We start from the raw sequence: 23212 nt of genomic DNA, 5'->3' as shown, positions 1-23212 counted from the left end.
GGTTTCCTGAGCCAGAGGCTGATTTCCCACCTATTATTACTGATCTTTTTTTTCTTTTTTTTTGAGACAGGGTCTTGTGGCCCTAGTTGGCTTTGAATTTCTTAGGTAGCTGAGTTGTGTGCCACGTGGATTTGCACTCAACTACTGCTCCTGCTATGTTCTGTGTGCTGTCCTTCCTATGTGCTGTTAACTGCCTGCAAGAGCCTTTCCAGGCAGATCTTCAGTTCTTGGCTGAACCACATCAGTTTTCTTACCCTTTTTACAATATTGATTTCATTCCTCATTTATTAACAGCACATTTAGAAATTTACCTGTTAACTATATATTCCTCTGATGTGTCTTGACCATTATTTATTCATACTTTGGTATCTTTTGTTTTTTCACATTGGTATGTTTTATACAAAGAGGATCATACTGCTTTTCTTCACTTCAGTGTTTTGAGACAAGATACTCTGTTGCCCAGGCTGGCCTTGAACTCAGTGTGTAGCCATGGGTAATCTTGAACTTCCAATTCTCTCACCTCCATACAGGCATGCGTGCTTATATTTATTTAAAACAGCAACATTTCCATATTCTACAGATTTGTTTCTGTTCAACCAAGCCCACCCAGTGTTTGCTGTTACCTTTTGAGACAGTTTCTGTCTTAGGCCAGCCTGGGGCTCACAGTTAAGATTACAGATGTGATGCACACCTTGGCGACATCCAGTTACCAGTCCTCAGTACAGTCCTCTTCAAATGTATATTGAAGCTTCTTCCCATCCTTTGGCAAATTTGACAGTTGAAATGGTACTGTGGCTGGGTAGTGGAGGTGCACATCTTTAATCCCAGCATTCTGGAATCAGGCAAGGGCAGGCAGATCTTTGTGAGTTCGAGGCCAGCCTGGTCTGCAGAATAGGATCCAAGACATCCAAGGGTACACAAAGAAATCCTGTCTCACAAAAAATAATAAATAAATAAATAAATACATACATACATACATACAGTACTGTGAACTCAAAGGCTTACCCTAGCTAGTCACCAGTTAGCATTTTTTTTTTCTGAATCATTTCAAAGCCAGCTGCTGACATGCTTTACTCCTAAATATTTTGTATTTCCAGGCAGTACAGTTATTCTGACTGCTGTACCTGGAAATTTAACATTGTCTTATCACATACATACAATCCAGTTACCCCAGATGTTTTCTTCCTAGTGCTTTCCAGCTCCAAGTTTCTCAAAGTTACCATCTCTCTTAGAACAGTCATACTGCCTTTTCCTGTGAGTTAGAAGCTCAGACTACAGAGTATGCAGCCTTCTGGACTCACTCCTTCACCATCAGTCTGCCTACTAGGTTTTAGCAAGAACACCTGGTGGGTGACGTGTCGTTAGTACATCAGCACCGGTTAGCTTATATTATTGTACATACTGTCATGTAAACTTTAAAGGTCTCCAGACACCTCCTGGTGGCTCATTGTTGGGACTGTCTGGTGGATACAGTGAGGAGACTGAAGTGGCTGAACTAGAGGTATTAGGAGACAACGCCTGGAAAACGGCTGGTTCCAGGTCTTATTTTTTCCAGTGCTGGGTGTAGAACCTGGGGCCCTGTGCATTCTAGCAGGTACCTGTTCTTCCAGTGAGCTCCAGCCCCAGCCACAAGGAGTCACCCAAGGCACAAGACAGGAAATTACCCAAACAAGCTGCCAGCTACATTAGCTGAAACAGCAAGCAAGGGACCTTGCCTCCATATTAAAGTAGAGAACAGTGCAGGAAGACACCTCGAATCAACGTTGTTCTCTGACACAACACACTTGTGAAGATGCACACAAAACTTACTCATTAAATGCATGTAATCTGTTCCCTGATTTGCACACAAATTGGAATGCTGTATGTGGTCAGTTTGCTGACTACTCATCAGAGCAGAGAATCCTCACCAAAAACATTCTGGTGAGCAGAAAGGTGCTTACTGTTTAAGCAAAGATCCTAAATGTGTGAGCCAGTGAACTTTAGCTCACCCAGAGTGATGTAGCCAGATGTGGTGAGAGGTCAATGACAAGTTGCCCTAATATCAGTGCTGCTAGAAGAGTGGTCTTTGGCAAAAACAATCCAGATGCATTCTTTGGCCAAATCTTTTTTTTTTTTTCCTCCCCTCACAGGGTTTCTCTGTGTAGCCTTGCTGTCTTGGACTTTCTCTGTAGACTAGGCTGACCTTGATTCAGAGATCCACCAGCATCTGCCTCCCCTAGTGCTGGGATTACAGGCATGTGCCACCATACCCAGCTCTTTGGCCAAATCTTCAACTATCTTGGGATTTAAAGTACCCAGAACAACTTAGGAGAATGTTACTAAAATGACCTGGAGTAAGTTCCAGTCAGCAGTCTATGTAGTTCACTCTTGGTTGCCAAAATACTAAGCTCTCTGTGCAATAAAGGTGTCTGTAAAAAAATAAGCTTCTTAAATTCTAAGTGATGGCAGCTTTACATATTTTAACTGTATACCTATAAAGTGTCACCAACATGACAGCCCAAATGTGAGCTGAACAAAGATAACACTAATGGACAGGCCAAAGCAAAAAGGAGAAAACCCATGAGGCCCTAACCCTACATGCAGAACAATAGGCACTTGAGGAAACCTGGAAGCAGGAGAGATGGTCTTCGCCAGAAAAGAGCACTCCAATTGGTGCTTCAGTACCAGATTGTCAGCCCTAAAAGCATATGTTCAAGTAACATTATATGGACTGAGCAGGTTTTATTTAGGAATAAATAGGTATATATGTAATACCTACCAAGGAGAGTAGGCAAGGGCATATGGGAAGGTTTAAAGGGAGGAAAAAGGAAGAAATGCTGTAATTAGATTGTAAAGGAGAGATGGTAGCTGAAGGTGTAACACAGTGGCAGAGCACTTCTCTTAACACGTTCACTGCCCTGGAATCCATCTCCAGCACCATAGGGGAAAACCCCTGAAACACCAACAACAAATGGTTTCTATTACTAAAAGGAACAAGTGTGGTCAACATGTCTAAAATAACTTTAGGGAAACAGAGAGTGGGCACTTCAGAAAGAGGGTGCTGAGGGTAGGCCCAGTGTAGAGCTGGTTCCTGCCTTTTTACCATTCATCCACCAGAAGCCTCTGCTGAGGATCACTCACCTCAGTTCCTCACATTGATACCACCTTCTGTAGGCTCTTGCTTCCCTTCCTGTCTACAAACATGTTACCTACATCAACCCCAAGAACGAAAAACAGTGATGAGAACAAAAGGGTAGCTGGTGTGGAGGCATTACTCCCAATACTCAGAAGATGGAGGGTGGATTATGGGTGTGAGGCCAGCTTGGGCTACACAGAGAGCATGTCTCAAATAGGAGGTGAGGGCAGAACTTATAGTGGATGTGGGACGAAACAGTAATGTTTAAAGCCATGCTTATCCCCAGGAGAGCTGGCTCTCCCTCTAACTTCAACTCTCATAATTTGGAAAGGGTTTTAGGGAACTAGCCCAGTAGCATCTGATTTATGAGGTAATGAGGCAGAAACCAGTGGAGCAGCTGTCCTTTCCCACCATGTACTGAGGTGGTGGGAGAGGGAAGCCTATTTCAGGTACACTGCTGGAAACACTGCTTTTGTGTAGGTCATACAGTTTTCATCTTTATTTTTTGGTCACCATACAGAATAATGGGTTTCATTGTGACACTTTCATACAAAATATATTACTACCTTTTATCATTATGATTATTCACCCCAGCTACCCATCACAATACCCCAGGCTATATTTTTGATATACATGATTACCAATGACATATCTTTAAAAGTATTAAGTAACATCAATAAAATTTAAAAATTAGGTGGAGCCAGGGTGGTTCAACCCTATAATCTTAGCACTTGGGAAGCTAAGCAGGAGGATCACTGTGACTGAGGTTAGCCTGTGTTAGTTTAGGCCAGAATGAGACTGTCTCAAAAAAGAAAAACTGAAGATAGAGAAAAATTTAGTTTTGTAATAGATTTATTTTTAAAGGGCAAAACACTCAGACAATTTAAATACAAATCCAACAGAACCATTGTCGGTCAGTCACAATGCCATCATGTGTCCTCGGAGTTCTCTCAGTGAGGAAGAAGGCTCTGGCAATGACAAGACAAGTTGGGTTTCTTTTTGGTGTGTGGTCATTGGTTCTCTGTGCCATCTTTAAGGTGCCCAGTGCACTGAAACTATAAATATCCTAAGCATTGAGAAGTAGAGCTAAGCCAACTAAGGCCTCCAACCAACAGGCAGCACTGCCCATTTGTGACCCAGTTTGACCTTTAAAGGCCTGATAGGGTCAGCCATCACTCCCACTTTACAGGGGCTCAAATTCAGCGCTCAGCAGCTTGTCTAGGATGAACAGGCTCACAGCACTGCCAACAGTACAGCCAACCTGGTTCTGTCTTTTAGCTGTGAGCAATCCTGGGCCACATGAGCAGGTGATGCTTGTGCTGGTGGGTACATGAGGGACTGAGGTTTCTCTCCGGGGTATGACATGCAGTATTTGTGTAAGACTGCTTTTAAGAAGATGGCTGACTCCTATCCAGGAAAGATGATCTCAAGCCTCTCCTGAAGATAAAGACCACATCATGGGTTAGGGCTGTGAATGGCAGATAACCAGAAATGGCCTGTATTTTACACCTAATGACAGTCAGGCACTGCCAACTTTCGTTTTATGAGCCTTGCTTTATTGAAGAACTACAGACAGATTGATCCTATGGGAGAACATGGGTTTATGTCAGATTATTTACCTGATACTTTATTCATACACATCCTTCTTATCTGCAATGTAATCTACAATTTCTTGTGGACACATTAACTTCTCTGCATCTATATCAGGGATTTCAAACCCTAAAAAAAAAAAAGGTAACAAAACATGAGCATGGAAAAAGCAAACCCTCTCAGGCTGATGAGTGCAGATGATACTCCTTCCGCTGCTCCCGTGAATTTTAGGTCAGAGCCTCAGTAAGTTACTCAGGCTAACCTTGAAATTTCAGGTAGCTCTGATTATAGGTCTGTGCCGCCAGGCTTGGCTTGCATTTGATCCTTCCAAAATACCCACAACTGTGTTAAACATCTCCAGCAATCCCATTTTGAATTTGAACTGGGAAGGTTTTAGAAAAATATGTGTATCGTGTTAGTCATAAGTTTTTTTTTTTTTTAAAGAAAGGATTAACATAAAAGAAAATTTCTCCTTTCCCTCCAAACCAGGGTTTCTTTTTTTTTAAAACCAGGGTTTCTATGTGTAATCTATGTGTAATCACCCTGGCTATCCTGTAGATAGGCTGGTCTTGAACTCAAAGAGATCTGCCTGCCTCTGCCTCCTGAGTCCCGGGATTATTAAAGCTGTGCACCACCACTGCCTAGCCAAAAAAAAAAAAAAAAAAAAAAGATCACACAACTCAGTAATGTGTAGTACGCTCACAGGTTTTACAACCATTGCTAATATCTAATTCCCCACAAATTAATCCAATTTCCCCTAGAACAATGGTTCTCAATCTTTGGGTCTCCACCCCTTTGAGGGTTGCGTATCTGATATTTACATTATGATTCATAACAGCAGCAAAATTACAGTTAATGATATAACAATATACTTTTATGCTTGGGGTCACCACAACATGAGGAACTGTATTTAAAGGTCACAGCATCAGGAAGGTTGAGAACCACTGTCCTAGAACATTTTCATCATCCCTAAAGGAAACCAGGTGTCATCAGGTCACTCCTCACCATCCCAACCCTTGGTGGTCTTAGGTATTCCCCTCGCTCTCTCATGCCAGCAGTGTGCGTGCAGCAGGTGATGAGGTGTTTGTATTTGACTTCTACCTTCAGGGGTCATCCATGCCGTAGTCTGTACCCTTTGTTCCTTGTTATGTAGTTGGGTTTTGGTAGTTTCCGTTTGTTTTACTTGCCTCGAACATTTTAGTGAGCACCTTCTATGTGATCTCTCAGCAGTACCAATCTTGAGGCTCCTACTATTGACACACTCATTTTACAGTGTAGGGAAACACCTTTGAGAAGTGCCATTGCTTGTCGAGCTCACACATGTCTGAGCTCAGTCCAGCTCTGGTATGTGTAAGCCTCAGGCAGCAACAGCATCATTCTTGCTAGCATCATCTTTGAGGGTCTGCTCTGTTGGGTTGCACACAAGTCCCTTGCGCCCTACTTGAAGAGCTAGCTAAAAAGCTATTTTGGGCATTTTATAGTCTCATTTTCACAGCAAACAGACCTTAATAAAAACATCTTGGAGGAGGCATGACAGATATCACAGGAGACTCAGACTTCAGCTATGTCTTCAGCATAGCTTGCTACTGCTGTCTAGCTACTGTCATCAAAGCTCATGAAGGGCCTTAACTGTCATCAGTATTTGTACAAATAAGACTTTTGCCCTTGGTCCCATGCTCTCCCAGGCCTTTATTTGTACTGTGCATTCTGCCTGGTCTGTGCTGGCCCTAATGTTTACATCACATGACAGTACAAAGCCTGGCAAGTATCAACTGCTATTGTTTCTACTAAAGCCGATTCCAATCCAGATTTCCTTTAGTTTAATAGTCACCTGACCTGGGCTATGTAGCCTGAGGTACAGAGAGAGATCTTTTCTTAAAAATATAAAAACAAAGACGCATAACATGCAGACCCAAAGCTAAGGTATATATCTTACCAAATTCATCTTCCATGGCCATAATAATCTCCACTTGGTCCAAACTGTCTAAGCCCAGGTCCTTCATAAAATGAGAATTTACTGAGAGCTGCAAGAAAGATATACCAAACAAAATTTAACCCACGAAAGTGTTTGCCTCTCAATACAACAGAGTGCTACTTCATCATACACAGAAGATTTTTTTTTTTTTTAAAGAAACATCAGGGCTTTATATACATGGTGTGTTTAACATGAACTGCACATACCTTCAGATGAGAAAATACAGTATTTCATTTGCTCATAATGTAGACTCCAAGATCACCAGGAAATATTCTTTAAAATACATGTTACGGTCCTAAAGAGATGGCCCAGCAGTTATAAGCACTCTATGTAATCCTGAGGACCATAGTTCTGATCCCAGCTCCCTCATAACACCTGGGTGTTTGGTATACACTGTCAGCTCCAGAGTGGACACAGACAGGGAGAACACTGGATTTACTGGCTTTCAGCCTAGCTGAGAAAGTGGGAGCTCCAGGTTCAGAGCTACCTTGCTTCAAAATAGACGGGAGAATGATAGGACATCTGATGACTTCTTCTGTTCTTAGCACACACATAGGCAGGTACACATGCACATACGCACACACACACACAAACAAAAAAAAATCTTTTTAAAAACTACATTTAAGGGAGAGATGGCTCAGAGGTTAAGAATACAACTGCATGGTGGCTCACAACCATCTAAAATGAGGCCTGGTGTCCTCTTCTGGCGTGCAGGCATACATGCAGGCAGAATAATGTATTCATAATAAATCTTAAAACTTCATTTTAAACAAACTACCTTACACACACAACAAATTCAGTTACTAAAGAAAAAAAAAATGTTTACAATCCACTATGAAAAACTTCCAAGAGCTAAAAAAAGAAAGAGCCAGGCAGTAGTGGTGCATGCGTTTAATCCAAACACTCAGGAGGCAGAGGCAGGTGGAGCTCTGAATTCAAGGCCAGCCTGATTTACAGAGTTCCAGGAGGGACAAAGCAACATATAAAACCCTGCCACAATGAAACAAAAAAGACAGAAGCAAACCTCATGTGGTAGTGCATCTTTATAATCCTAGCACTAAGGGGGATGAGGCTAACAATGTGAGTTCTGGGCCAGCATGGGCTATACAGTGAGACCCTGCCTTTCAACAAAAAGCAAGAAGCAGAAGGAAGTTGTTACATGGACCACCTGTGGTTTTCTACAGGCTTTTCTTGTACTGAGGATTGTGACCAGTCCCTGCTATTGGGTAAGTATGTGCTTCTGCCTGAACTAAACTCCCAGATCATTTGTGTTTTTGGAAGAGAGTGGGAGATAAACAAATACTGTGGTGGTTTGAATGAGAAGTCCCCCATGAATCTTGGGCATTTGAATATTTGGTTCTCAGTCGGTGGCTATTTGGGAAGGGTTAGGAGGTGTAACCTTGTTTGGAGGGGGTGTGTCACAGGGGCAAGCTTTGAGGCATCAAAAGCCTCATGCTTTTGCTTCCTGTTTGTGGTTCAAGATGTAAGCTCCTTGCTACTTCTCCACTGCCGTGTCTACCTGCCTACTGCCATTCTTCTTGCCATGAGGAAACTATAATCCCTACGTTAACTCTTTCTTCCTTCTGGAGGTTGCCTTGGTCATGGTGTTTAATCACACCAATAAAAAAGTGAATGAGACAAATACATATGTTATACATATATGTGTACTGTGTGACATATCTATTGTGTCTCTCTGGAAAGATACACAAGAAGCTAGTGTGTATACAAGGGCAATGTCAATCTTCTAGTAGGGGAACTGGTTGGCTAGAAGCTGGGCAGACTTTTAACTGAATATTTGTTTGGACCCTTTGAATTTTATACTATGTGATTAAATTTGCTAAAGTTAAAAACTGGGCTGGTGAGATGGCACAGCAGGTAAAGGTGCTTGCCACCAATCCTGATGACCCCGAGTTCAGTCCTTGGGAGAGACACCGTAGGAGAAAACTGACTGCTGTAAAAAATTGTCCTGTGACTTCCTCATGGAGGTCATGACACACATATACAAACGTGCACAAGTACATATACACACCCACACAAGGGAAATAAAGGAAAAAATTAAAAAAAAAATTAAATCTCTTACCTTTTCTGGGTCAATTTTGTCATAGAGTTTCAAGACATACAGAACTCGGTCTTTGATTCCCTCTAACGTCAATGGGGGTGCATCACTGTACTGGCGGCACAGGTGTGTGACCCTTCCAGGCACCTGAACAAAGGCAGGAAGGAGAGACTGTCATTTAGTCCCCACATTTTTACATAAGAGCATCGGAATGGCGGTCACTTACCCTCAAAATCAGGACTGGTACCGCTGGCTTTGGAGATCATCTTGCTCAGACTGTCACTAACACAAAAATGCTTAAGTGTTCTAGGCAAATTTAGCTTGCCATGGCCTCTTCAATGCACTGTCACACTCATCACACAGATAGGAGACAAAACAATCCACCCTAACAGCTACCGTGGTACTCAGAAGGGTCTAATTTTGCTTTGGTAGTAGACTCTGGCTAGAACAAACAAACCAGCCACCATCGCTGAGGCTCACAGCCCTGTTTCCCTGCCAGATGGGCATGGTTTGTGACCACCAGACATATGAATCTGAGTGTTATTATAATGTCTCAGGTATCTCTGCTGTCAGTCTGTTTTATACTCAGCTGGGTACTGCAGCCTTAACTAGATTTCACTTACCAAGTATGGAGGAACACTGACCCACCTAACGCTTTTTTGCAAAAAATGAGTCTGCTGCTGAGCTTTTAATCCCAGGTACTTGGGAGGGGAGGTAGGAGAAGACAAATTCAAGGCCAAGTAGGGCAGTTTAGTGAGAACCTGTTTCAAAATAAGGAAGGGCAGGGACAGAATGGTCGAGCATTTTTTTTTAAAGATTTATTTATTTATGTATATAGGTGTTTTGTCTGCATGTACACTTGCCAATTGCACACCAGAAGAAGGTATGGGATGCTATGGGAGTATAGCTATAAACAGTAGTAAGCTGCCATGTGGGTTCTAGGAATTGAACTCAGGACCTCTGGAAGAACAGCCACTGCTCTTAATTGTTGAGCCATGTCTTCAGCTCATGGTAGAGCAATTTGCTTAGCATGTTTTGAAACCCTGGGTTCAATATTTAACTCAGGAAGGAGGGAGGGAGGGAAGGAGGGAGGGAAGGAGGGAAGGAAGGGAGGGAGGGAGGGAGGGAAGAAAGCAATATGGATCAGAGAGTTAAAGTGCTTGCCACCAAGCCTGATAACGGAAGTTCAATTCCCAGAACCCAAATGGTGGAGAGAGAAAACAGGCTCCCTAAAGTTATCCTCTGACCTTCACATGCATGTTCACACACTAAATAAATGTATGTATGTCTGTATGTGAGCTAAAGCACTGGGTAGCTTGTTGACACTCAGGTCCCTGAATGTGTCTATGAAAAATGACCTAAGCTGCCATGATGTCAAATGTTGTGATGTGAGAGGTTGAGGTAGGAGCATCCAGAGTCCAGGCAAGCCTGAATATATAGCAAGAACCTACTTCAAAGCAAAATTGGACCAATGTACACCTCTTCATTAATATATACTTACTTTGCAGCAAACTTCTTTAATCATCAAACTACAGAGATTAGCTGAAGATATTTTTCTAGAGGATTTCTGAGTCTAGAATGGCAGGGCACTTTTTGGGTGTCTAAAACCATTGTTTCCTTTAAACTGTGTATTAGAGGCCTCTGAAAGGCATACCACCAGACCCTACTAATCACAATGACTTAATGAGGTCACAAATGAAATGAAGCAGAAAGGAATAAGAACAAGGAAGAAGAAATATGTGAATAGTGAGAATGACGGAAAAGTCTGAGGTAGGAGGATCTAACAGAGGCCCTATGTGCATATCAAGAAGGTATGAAAGATACCAGAAACTGTTAAGGGACTGAGGTTGTAGTTCAGTGGTTGAGGGCTTGCCTAGCATGAGTGAGTCCCCAGGTTCAATTTCCAAACTGGAAGGAAAAGAAGATCCAAGAAGATTTTAGAAAGACATGGTAGTTCAGGACTGTAATCCTAGTCCTTGGGAGGCTGAGGCAGAGTAACATACTCTTAACCAATCTGCGTTCCAAGGCCAGCCTGAGATAAAGTGAGACCCTGTCTCAGAGGCAAGAAACAAAAAGCATCAAGGGCTGGTGTGAAGTGGAATCAACGTGGAAGAGATGGAGAGCAGTAGTGCTAAGCGCACATACCAGGCTTGGGAAAAGAAGTGGCCGGGAGTAACTGCTTTGTTACTTCTGTGGTCACTAGGTGTCAGTAGTTCAACAGGCATCCCTGGCAAGTTCCTACAGGGCCACAAGTGCCCAAAGATTGACTAAGGTACCATAAGCACTTTACCCATTTTTCACAAAGAAACTGACATAGGATGGTTAGATATCCTGCACCAGCACCCCTTGCATTATCTCATGGAGGGTCTAAACTGCTTCCTCCTACCAGATCTCAGTTAGAAAAGCACCTTCCCTGTAGTCAACATGGCTTGTTTCTGTGTTCCTCCCCAGACTCACACATGTGACATAAATCACCTCTAATAATCAAAGGTGGCACTATCTGCAGTGACTCTGAGCTGGCCTGATACTGATGAGTTCTCAATCCATCTTGCTGCCCTTCATTATTTACGGAAACAGCTTTAAAGGCCATCTCTGTCACTTGTCCACTGCAAACTTCAGGAACTGAAGACCCCTCAAATGCAGTTGTTTGAAACAAACCCACGCCTCTTCAAAACTCTTCCTTACTCATCTTCTTCATTTTCTGGGCTCTAGCCAGAAACTTCCAAGACAACTTAATTTAAATTGTCTAGGCTGTGTGATTGGGAGAAAAGTTTTCTTATTCCTTCATCAAACCTTGCTTACTGTTTGCTTTCTCTGATTTGTGCAGAGAACATCCATATCCCAATAACAAGCCTAAAATACCTTGTAAACACTGTCTCTGTACCTGTGAAGGAACTTAAACTCAAAACATTCTGTAAGCATGAAGTGGTTCCTCTGCTCTCTGTACGAGGCAGAGATAGCACCAGTTGTTCAAAGCATGGTCCCGACCCAGGACCCCACCTGGAAAGCCCATGAAAACAAATACTTTCCAGACCTACTGGATCAGAATCTTGTATGATGATCTGTATGCACAACTAAGTTTGCATTTTAGTCTCATCTGAAATTAGTCTCTAGACCCAAACACCGAGCAATTTTACTGCTCTTTTAACATCTTTGTAATGCCAACCTTTTGATATAGCAAACGGGACAATGTCCTATCTATCCATCCCACTCTCAGCGAATCTCAACAACGGATGTAGATCCTTATTTCTTATAGCAGGCAGGTGTGACTGAAACCACTACCAGAGAAAACTCATGAGTATGAAAAAGGGTTCTTCAACTTGGCCCAGAGTCTATCTAACCTACAGTAGTAGTTCCTAATCTTGGATACACATGGGGAATGTAAAATGCCATGCCAGGGCCTGAATCCAGAGAAAGAAGTCAGAAGGGGAGCAGGAAGAGAGCTAGCTGGTCTTCTGTTGGGCATGTGGGGTTGAAAGTGACCTCTGCAGTTTCAACCTCACACTGGTTTCATCAAATATGCATGCTACGCACTTGTTTCTTATCCTTACATCCAGAAGGCTCACAGACAAAAGGTGCCACAAGGGAAAAATCACGACAGAACTCTAGGAAGAGAATACTCTGGAGAGGGCGACTGTAGGCAAGTGGCTTTCTCCTTGTGTACTGTCTTTAGCCTTTCCGAGGAAGTGACTACAGTAATTGCCTTCATCATAACTGTCCAACTGCAATAGGTGCTCTACGCGATCTCTCTCAACTAAACTTCACTGCCACTACGCCAGAATGAGAGCTGGTGCCCAATTTTGTTGTTCAGAGACTCGGTCAAAGTTCTACAATCTAATACTCGGCCTCGCAACAAAAGCCAACCAAAACCCGTTAGGCAGAAGCCGTGTGTGTCGGATCACCACTGCAGCAGCTGTGCAGCCGGCTGGGGCCCCTCCTCCAAGCCCGAGCAGCCCAGGGCCCTGACCCTGACCAGCCCCGGCAAAGTCACCGCGAGTCACCTGCGCGAGGGCCAAGGCGGGCTGCAGAGTCCCGGGTCTCCTCCAGGTTCCCTCAGTGCGGAGAGTGGTGCTGAGTGGCCGAGACAAGGCCAGTGTGGGAAGCTGGGACAGCGGTGCGTAGACCGCGGGCAGGCGGCGGACACAGGCGGAAAGGACACGGGCCGCCATGGCTACGCCAACCCAGAATGCACCGCGCCGTGACCTCCCGCCAAAGCTGGGGCAAACGCTGTACGCCGGCCACGTACAGAGCGGCGCTTGAGGGCTCCGCGGGCGCTGGCGGTCCCTGGCGGCCCCCGGAGGAACTGCATCCATTTGGAGGACAAGGGCGACTGTGGTGCAACTGCAATAAGGCCACCTATCCCTAAACACTATCAGATTCAAAAAGGAGCTGACTTCTTTCTTCTCTAAAAGTCCTCAAATATAGTTTCAAGAGTATTGACTCCTAGAAAAACTTTGGGCAGAGTGCAGGGAATCTTATGAAAGAAGGGGGAGATAGACCTGGAGGGGACAGGAGCTCCACAAGGAGAGCAACAGAACCAAAAATCTGGGCACAGGGGTCTTTGCAAAGACCGATACTCCAACTAAGGACCATGCATGGAGGTAACCTAGAACCCCTGCTCAGATGTAGCCCGTGGCAGCTCAGCATTTGAGTGGGTTCCCTAGTAATGGGAACAGGGGCTGTAACTGACATGAACTCAGTGGCCGACTTTTGATCACCTCCCACGGATGGGGGAGAAGCCTTACAAGGCCACAGAGGAAGACAATGGAGCCAGTCCTGATGAGACCTGATAAGCTAGGGTCAGATGGAAGCGGGTGGGGAGGACTTCCCCTATCAGTGGACTAGGGGAGGGGCATGGGAGGAGATGAGGGAGGGAGGGGGGCTACAGCTGGGATACGAAGTGAATAAATTGTAATTAATAAAATATTATGTTTAAAAAAAAATAGTAGCCAGGTAGGTGTGGTTGCCAAGCCTACATTCCCAGCTCCCAGCTCTAGGCAAAGGCAACAGGGTCAGGAAATGGTGGTAGCCTAGACTACATACATAGCAAGCTCCTGTCTCAAAATAGATAAATAATATATAACCCAATCCCACAATACCTGAAAGCTCATGTGCTTTTGTGCATAAACTGAAGACTAATAAATGTGGAAGTGTGTACATACTTTAAATTTTGATAATGTATGTTTGTAAGGAATTGTATGCCCTAAGGTCTGGGTTCAACCTTCAGTGTAGCAAAAAGTTAAAACTGGACAATGTGTAAATAACATAATGAACAAAATGGGCAAGTGGCAACTCTGGTAAAGACCCATAACAGTTAGCCACTAGGCAGAGCTCCCATATTAACACACTTTCCACACAACGTTCTTTCCTTTATTTCACCTAAGGTTTCTGGTGTATGTGGAGCATGCCTAGAAGCTGTTCATCCCTCTCAATCTCATCAACACGTACCCTATGACCTAAAACTACCTACTCTCCTAATTAAACTGAGCATGCTCAGAAGTATACTTAGGGTAACAGTATGATTAAGAATGAGCCAACCATTATGTGAATAAATGCCTCTATAGTGCCTCTATAGAGAGGCACTCAGTGAATAAAATTCCCTAGTATCTTTGTTTAATGAGTATCTTCCTTTCAAAATGACTCCTTTGCTTTCCTGACTCCTGCAGGCCTTCCCTACATTTTTTCTCCACTATTTTATGCCACGTCTCAGCTGTACTTAATCTAGCTTTTGAGATAAGAACTCATTTTGACACTTTGAAAGCTGAAGTGGTGATAGTCTCTGGAGCCTGAAGCCAATATCTACCCCTGGGTTCAGGGTACCCTCATTAGTTTGTGCTGTTGGTTAGAGCAGTGTTCCCTGAGGACCAATCACCTGGGAAAACACCCATCTCAGACTTTACTTAGACTCCTTTCCAAAGAGGCCTTCTTCCCTGATGTAGCAACTAGTGTAATAACTTTGGAATTCATTTAGCACATAGTCTGACTACTGGGTATCTGTGAGATCTGTTCTCATTAGTCTCTCGTTTAAAGATCACAAGCAAGCCTTAAGAAAATTATGTAATCAACGAAAAACAATCGGGGACAGCCAGAGTACCAGGAAGACTTCAGCTACCCTCTAACTGACATCAACCAAATATCCTGACCTTTCCTGTAACGAGTGGGAATGGCTTCTGGAAGAGAGGACCTGGGCCATGTGAAGCCCAAAGCACCGCGCTGCTTCTGTGTTTCCCTTCTACCTCCCACCCCTTGCTCAACTCCTAGTTTTTGTTAAAATTATTTAGTCACCTTCAATTAAAATTTTTCTTTGTGCCAGACAGTGGTGGTGCACACCTGTGGTCCCAGCGCTCAAGAAGCAGAAACAAGAGGATCTCAAGTTTGAGGCCAGTCTGGTCCATAAAGCAAGAATATTTGAAGATACCAATCCTGTCTTGAAAGTTTCTCTTTGCATGGCAATAGACATGTAGTTTTTTTAATTGTTGTTGTTTCGTTTGTTTGTTAAGCCCAAGGACCATTTTACTGTTTTGAAAGAGAAACAAAGCTGGTGAGTTGCAAATAGATGGCTGCTGGAAGGAGGGAGATACGCAGGTGTTAGGCAGGGAGGTCAGCGGGCAACTGTAGAAGAGAGGATGGGTCTTCAGAGAAATAGAAAACCGAGCGAGTCAAGGAAATCATGCTTAGGCTTTTGGCTAGTACTTAGAAAGACAGAAAGAAAAGGAAAGTTGTGAGTTTTAAGTTAAACCTTGGAGAAGCAGCAGGCTTAGCAGTCAGACTTGTGAGACTGTATTCTGATCATCTCCTGATGGTAACCATACAGAACCTGTTCTTGGTGGGGATTCCCTTGCAGGCTTTACAGCAGGCAGGGAAAAATTTATCAGGGTGAGGCAGGAACGAAACGCTCAGCCCAATTTTACTTTAACCCATGCTGGAACAAGACTTCCAGAGTCTGGCCCAGATAATTTTTCTTTAGCCATATTTAAGCATAGCACAATTTGAGGGAAAAGTATTCAGATAACAACTCAGTCCCAAGTGTACACAATTTTCTTTTTTTTTAAGACAGGGTTTCTCTTTGTAGACCTAGCTGTCTGGACTCACTTTGTAGACCAGGCTGGCCTCGAACTCACAGCGATCTGACTGCCTCTGTGTCCCAAGTGCTGGGATTAAAGATGTATGCCACCATGCCTGGCTCAAGTGCACCATTTAATTTAAGACATGTTTACATTGAGATTCTTCACAAAGTACAGCTGGATTCTTTCCCAAGAATAGGTATGGTTGACTCAGAGATAGTGCCCAAGATTTAGGGTATAGAGAGCTTGACCGAGGCCTGTTGTAGTCAGTATTGGCCTGACCCTATGACAACATAGAGGTATTCAGGCTGTACTTCTATGTATTTGTAAAGTTCATGTGTTTTACGGTCTAGAAGCAATGCTCCAGATTTAGGAGGAAAGGGTCTGGGATAAGTAAAAGCATGTATTAGGAGATCTGGGCAGAGTTTGTCTCATTAGACAGCAAAGGATCGCCAGGTTGTAAAACTACATCCTCCCTGGTGTTCCAGGAAGAGCAGCTATGCCCCTCATTCCACTGAATAGGTAAGCTCTGTGTTTAACTTTCCTGGCCTCTCCAGTGCTTATCTGTGTACTCAAGGCCTTTTTTGCCCTCTACATTTGTTTACACTCAACCTTTTCGGTTAAACATAATAAACCTCCTCACATATAAATGATGTAATCTTGGAGACCTTTTCCCTACGGGAAACACAAAATGTCATGACCTGTAAAATAAAAGGTCCAATATGAAGACTGTGACCATATCCTTAGTACTTGTGTTACGATTTAAGAGGATGCTGTGATTAAATTAGTAGAGTGCCTAGAATGAAAACATCCTGGGTTCAATCGCTGGCACTGCATAGGCAAGGCTGGTAAATACCTGTTGTGCTGGCTGGTCTTATGTCAATTTGACACACAAACTAGAGGTAGCGAAAAGGAACAAACCTTAACTGAGAAAATGCTTCGTAAGATCCAGCCATAAGGCATTTTTCAAAAGTAGTCATTGATGGAGAAAAAGTAATTATTGCACCCAGCTCATTGTGGGTGATTACCACCCTGAGCTGAGGACCCTGGGTTCTGTAAGAAAGAAGGTTGCGCAAACCATGGGGAGCAAGCCCGTAAGCAGCACCCCTCTGAGGCCCCTGCATCAGCTCCTGCCTCCAGGTTCCTGCTGTGTTTTGAATTCTTTTTAACAAATATATGAAAATCAGGTAGTATAAGCAGCACTGAAAGTACATTGTGAGGTTTGGCATGCTATTGCACACCTTAAATTCATCCTTTAGGAGATGCAGGCAGATCTCTGTGAGTTTGAGGCCTGCCTCATCTGCAGGGTGAAATGCAGTCCAGACAGGACTATACAATGTACATAGTCCTTATTTAAAAAAGAAGAAGAAGAAGAAGAGGAGGAGGAGGAGGAGGAGGAGGAGGAGGAGGAGGAAGAAAAGGTATATTGTGGGCATGGTGGTGCACACCTACAATCCCAGCACTCGGGAGAACCTGATGCAAGAGGATCTTACCCTGATGGCAGCCTAGGTTATGTCGTCAGCTTCTCTTAAACAAACAGGGCCAGTGAAATGGCTCAGCAGATAAAAGGTGACAACTCAAGTTTAATCTTTAGGTCCCACACAGTGAAAGGAAAAAACCAATTCCTGTAAGCTGTCCTCTGACTTTTAAGAACACTGTGGCATGCATGTGTGTATGTGTGCATGCACACACACATGAAGACAACAAAATGAGTAATTAAGAGGTTAGATATAATCAAAATATATTGTGTACATGTGTAAATTAAGAACACTTAAGCAAGAGGTACACAGTACCCTTTGCTGGCTGAAATAGTCTCATGTTCCAGCTGCACAGTAACCTTTGCGTACTGCACATGGACCAGTGCACACGGGGCCAGAGAACAGCCTTCCGTGCTGCTGCTCAGCTGTCATCTGCCTTTTGGTTTCTTTTTGAGATAGGGTCTTTCACTGGCCTGTATCTTGCCAATTAGGTTAGCCTGGCTACTCAGTGAGCCCTAGATGTCTGGCTATCTCTGCCTTCCCAATGCTAGAATTACAGCTGTGTCACTATGCATTTCCCTCCGGTAACGAAAGTTTGGTACATGGAAGCAGTTCACTGACTGAGCTATCTTTCTCAGTAATTCTTATTTTTAAAATGATCTGAACAGACTGGAAAAAAATAGAACATGCCAAGCAGAATGTATCAAAATAAGCATTTATTAACATTTACTGCTTATGTACCCCTGTAATAGCAAATGTGCAAATATGGACTTAAAACCATTAACTTTAGGGCAAACATAAACAAATATTCAGTCAGTAGTGCCACCATAAATAAAATTAAGTTTGTGGGACATGCACGCAAGTAATCATGTTAAATGTCATTCAGATTTTGTATTTTGTTTCAAAAAACTATTAGGAGGCAAAATACCCAGAAAACGATTTGAATTTTACAAGTAGCGGTACATGAATATATTTCCATCTTTTTGTCCAGCCAGTAAGTGAGAATCTATACCTGACCACTTAACCAAAGACCAATTCTGGTCAGAGGCAGGAGGGAGGAGAGCAGTGCAGTGACCCAGAAGCAAATCCCAAACGGCAATTGTCCCAGAAGTCAGGACTGCTGCTGCAACATGATCTTTCACATCCCCTTCCAAGAACCTGAGACAAGGAAGAGACAAGTCAGATCTCGCACCAAAGGCTTCAAAACGGCCCAGTAACACTCTGCAAAACTAAACAACAAACCCATACTTAATCCCTGGGACCCACATGATGGAGAGAAAAGTGACTACTGAAAGTTGATCTCTGGCCACCAAATGCTCACCATGACACATGCCTCCAAAATAAATTAATTAAACATAAAACACTAAATTTTAAAGCTTGAAGGTAGGCTGGAGAGATGGCTCAGAGGTTAGGAGCACTAGTTGCTCTTCCTAAAGGTCTTGACTTCAATTCCCAGCAACCACATGGTGGCTCACAACCATCTATAATGAATGAGATCTAGTGCCCTCTTCTGGAAGGCCAAAAATAAGAACTTTCACGATTTATAGTATTTATATAAAATGTAAACTAGAGAGATGGTTTGCAGTACTTCATGTGGAGAGATGGTTAAATGCACTAGCTGCTTTTCCAGAGGATCTGGGTTTGATTTCCAGCACCCATACAGTAGCTCACAACCACCTATAACTCAGTCTTAGGGTATTCAAGGCCTTCTGCCCTGCATGGGCACCTAACAGTTCCAAAGCTCTATACAAGTAGAAAACTCTTATGTCATTTGCAGTAAATAAGCAAATATTTATCAAGAGAAATAAATGCCTGAACAGTAAAGGCTAAGTCAGACTTCATATTGAAAAGAGCTTCCTAAAGTTCATTTAAAAGGTTTTCAGTTTAGATCTTGTAAAAAAAATATTTATTTTTAATTATTTATATGTGCCTGTGTGTAGGTATGTGCAAGTGACCACTGGTGTCCACAGAGACCAGAAACATCCTTTGGACTGTTGTTACAAGTAGTTATGAGTTGTCTGGCATGGATGCTGGAAACCGAACTTGGGTCCCCTGAAACAGTAGCAGTGCACTTATTACTCCTGACCCTCTCTCCATATAGTCAGAGCCTGTTTGTTTGTCTGTTTTTCTTTAAAGAAAATGTTTAAGGGAGCTGGAGAGACAGTTCAGTAATTGCTCTTGCAGAGGCCCTGAGTTCAGTTTCGAGCACCCATGTCAGGTGGCTCACAACTGCCTATAGCTTCAGCTCTAGGGAATCTAACACCTCTGGCCTCCTTAGTCACCTGCACTCTTTTACACAGACTTCACACACAGAGATAATTAAAAAAAAACAATAAAAAATATTTAAGACAATATTTTAAGCCAGGCACTGGTGGTGCATGCCTTTAGTCCCTGCACAGGGAAGCAGAGGCATGCTATCTCTTGAGTTCTAGGACAGTCTGGTATACAGTACAAGTTCCAGACAGCCAGGGCTATACAGAGAAACCCTGTCTTAACCTGGGCCCCCTATAAAAAATACTACCATTGAGCAACAACTCTAGCCCAAAAGCCTTTAGCATCTCATGTTCTACTCTACTCAAGTCTAGTGACACAGAAATATCCAGCTTTCATATTTACATAGCATCTTCCAAAACACCTCCCCCTTGAGCAGCAGTCACACACTTACCTCCCGGCCTGTCCTTGTGGAAGGGAGCACAGCAGAATACCCGTACTCTGAGCTGTCTTAGGGTTAATCACCAGCAGCTGAAACATGGGGCTTCCAAAGGCCTGGCTTTCTTTGGCACACGGATGACTCAGAACAACAAATAAGAGGCCCTGATGGGGGAAAGAAATAATCAGGCAGACTATCAAGAGTATGTCTGACAGTGGTGACAAAACCAAAGCAGAAGGAACCATCAACAGACACTTCAACATGCAGGATATAACCACTGGCTTCCCTTTGTTCACATAGCAACAGCTGACATGATCTCCACACTGGTCTTCTAGATCCTCACCAGTACTGCTGTACATGAATCCAGATGACTAATCAGGTTCCTATACTTCAGACACACTTCATGCCATCCATTGGGAAAAGGCTGGTACAAGGAAGGAGGTCGTACAGACACGTACAAGGAGCCCTCAAATTTAAAGTATTCATTTGTAATCTGAAATCTCAGAATTCCCATAAAGTAACAAAAAAGAAAGCATCATCTATGGTTTGTATGGAAAAACCCACGTAAGACCTCTCCCTGTTTAAATGGTCAGAGATTAGGAGTAATTATACCAAATATGCCAATTACTTAAATGAAAAACAGGCAAATTCTAGAAACAAACTCAGCCTTCTTTCAGCAGATTATAAATGCTGGACTCAAGATTTTGAGACAGGCTGAACTACATACTGAGTTCTAGACCAATCAGGGCTATATTGTGATTTTTTTCCCCCTTTTTATTGTTAAGTAGTTAGGCATTAAGTTTGATAATAGGGATAATACTTTTAGAACAAAATTCATATTTTGGAATGTGGGTATTTAAGTCATACAGGTAGAAAACATAACAAGCAATCACACTGTACTAACACTTTCATTCACAGATTTCAAAAAAGAACAAACAGGCTAGGTAGGAATGTAACTATGTCAACAGAGTACCTGTCATGTGCCAGCAATCCCAGCACTGGAGGTAGAGGCAGTGTTCAAGGTTCAAGGTCATCTTACTCAATATGGAGGCAGTTTCAAGGCAGCCTAGGCTCCACAAGACCCTGTCTCATAACAAAGCCAAGCCAAGCCAAAACAAAGCACACTGCCATCCAATTTTGAAAAAAGAGAAGAGGGAAGAGCCTGTTGACAAGTGGAGCTGTCACTCTCTTCCCTGATGAGATCAATATATAACACAAACAAACACCTTGTGTCCTAGGTCATTACTTACCATCTCAGAATAGGCTCCGTGACAGCCCGAAACTTGGTAAGAATCATCAATGTGCATCTTTTTCAGGAGTTGGCCAGTTTTTAAATTCCTTAGATATCAAAATAAATGAGGTCATTACATTCTTCCAGTAAAATAATTTTCACATAGTACACTTCTTTTCCTTTTTAAGATACACTGTCACTATTTAACCACAGACTTGTGCTCCTCCAGCCTTGGGCTCTCAACGTTGCTATAGCAAGCCCTCACCACCATGCCTGGTTCACACATAATGTTCTTAATTTGTTACAAACTATTTGGGAAAAGGAGACACTAAGGAACAGAGCATGTACTTTTGTCTAGCCATATTTTATAGATTACTTCTTGTTTTTGTTTTTGTTTTTTTTTTTTTGTTTTGTGTGTGTGTGTGTGTGTGTGTGTGTGAGATAAGCTCTGACTCAGTGACCCAAGCTAATCAGGAATCCTTTAGGTAGACCACGCTGGCCTCAAACTCACAGACATCCATCTGACTCTACCTCCTGAGTGCTGGAATTAAGGACATACACCACCATGTTATATACCCTTATTAAAAGTAAATGACAGGTTAACTTTGCCAAAAATTGAACTTGACAGTTTAGCCTTGGATAGACTCTGCTATACCACTGTGGATAATTTCCCATTCTACTCAACATTCTCCACCATCTCCTTGTGCTTGAAATGAAGCCAGCTACAAGTTCCACCACTCATCATGATTTGCCATCGCCCTTACATCTTTTTATTTATACATTCAGGTATGCTTGCTTGTCTGTATCTAAGACACTTTCATGCAGTGGCAGTAGAGGGCAGAAAGAGCATTGGATCCCTTGGAACTGGAGTCCAGGTAGCTGTGAACTGTCTGCCCAGTGGTATGGGTGTGTGGGGCTGTATAAAAGCCGTTTCTCCAGCAGGTATAAGAGCTCACTCTTGTTATGCTTATGGTTTATGTTTCCTACTGAGAATTACCATATTACCAAATTACACTCTAAAAAGAATTTACAGCTATGTCTGTACTTTATTTATTCATATCAGAGCTGGTCCAAAATAATGGCATGAGCAAGAGACTCATGTAGAATAAAATATGGGAAAAGTGAAGACAGTGAAGATAAAGGAAGCAAAACATTTGTTGGAACCACTCCTCATCTGTGCCGGGGATATGTGATGTTGGTAACTGCTCCATCATATCACTGTATTGATGGAAAACTTTCCCGTGGCTACTCATTAATAACACTTTTAACCTTGCAGATCAAGGGCTGCAATACTACATTATTGTCAACTGTTCCCTCTCCAACAAACTATATATTTCCCCGGCCCCATATCTTTTCTCAGGTTACCCCTTCCAAAGTCCTCCCCCACTGCTGGGGAACCCACATCCACTCCTTAAGACCTAGATCATGGCCTGCTCCTCTAATCTGCAGGACCTCAAATTAGACTCTTCTGTCTACACTAGTTCACAGCCATCCTTCTTTTTTCATTACTTATAGAAATGCCTCTGTCTCATTTTATATGCTACAACAGAATATAACATGTTCATTCATTCACCTGATGCAGAACTTTCTTTGGGCAGGGACTGTATGTAAAAACACTTAGATTGTTCCTGTCCAAGATAGCAGAGTACTTCATTAGCACAGAAGTTAGTGTGTGGTCTATATATTATAAAATCTTATTTACTTATGAGGTTTAAGGAGTCTTGAGACACCTGATTCATCTCTGCATTTCAAAGAGAATTGTACAGAACTGTCTCTTTAATGTTTGAAAGACTCATTAAAGATAGCTTAATCAAGATGAAATATTTGCATCTCTTTTTTGTTTTTGTTTATTTCTTTCTTTTTTTGAGAGAAAGCTTTTCTCTGTGTAACAGCCCTGGCTGCCCTGGAACTCATTCCGTTTACCAGGCTGGCCTCACAGAGAGCCACCTGCCTCTGCCTCTCAGGGCTGGCATTAAAAGCAACCACATGCCTGGCCCTAGATCAATAATAATAATAATAATAATAATAATAATAATAATAATAATAATAATAA

General features: G+C 42.8%; 2 protein-coding genes across 3 annotated transcripts in view; both read right to left on the bottom strand.

Annotated features, from left to right (window-relative positions):
• Nucleotides 1–525: 525 nt before the first annotated feature.
• Nucleotides 526–12943, bottom strand: Ndufab1 (NADH:ubiquinone oxidoreductase subunit AB1). 2 transcript variants are annotated; one of them, XM_055627567.1, is made up of 5 exons: nucleotides 12738–12943; nucleotides 8761–8883; nucleotides 6642–6729; nucleotides 4735–4834; nucleotides 526–928 (listed from the first exon to the last, which is right to left on the bottom strand). In XM_055627567.1, exons 1-4 carry the CDS (start codon nucleotides 12903–12905, stop codon nucleotides 4743–4745), a joined length of 471 nt encoding a protein of 156 aa, XP_055483542.1. In that variant the 5' UTR covers nucleotides 12906–12943; the 3' UTR covers nucleotides 526–928; nucleotides 4735–4742. The 2 variants fall into 2 exon arrangements, with proteins under 2 accessions (XP_055483542.1, XP_055483541.1); XM_055627566.1 differs by lacking the exon at nucleotides 526–928 and adding an exon at nucleotides 3950–4083.
• Nucleotides 12944–18031: 5088 nt separating this feature from the next.
• Palb2 (partner and localizer of BRCA2) overlaps nucleotides 18032–23212 on the bottom strand; it is a 24536-nt gene continuing 19355 nt past the window's right edge. Inside the window, exons 11-13 of the mRNA XM_055627505.1 lie at nucleotides 21179–21266; nucleotides 19944–20092; nucleotides 18032–18436 (exon numbers count right to left, since the gene is read on the bottom strand). Of these exons, the coding sequence (XP_055483480.1) occupies nucleotides 18226–18436; nucleotides 19944–20092; nucleotides 21179–21266 (448 nt within the window). The 3' untranslated portion in view covers nucleotides 18032–18225. The remainder of the gene's footprint in view (nucleotides 18437–19943; nucleotides 20093–21178; nucleotides 21267–23212) is intronic.

The sequence above is a fragment of the Psammomys obesus genome, unplaced genomic scaffold (assembly GCF_907164565.1).
Source record: "Psammomys obesus unplaced genomic scaffold, mPsaObe1.curated_primary_1811, whole genome shotgun sequence".
Lineage (NCBI taxonomy): Eukaryota > Metazoa > Chordata > Mammalia > Rodentia > Muridae > Psammomys > Psammomys obesus.
The sequence above is the reverse complement of the archived record's forward strand: the minus strand, read 5'-3'. Positions and strand labels throughout refer to the sequence as shown.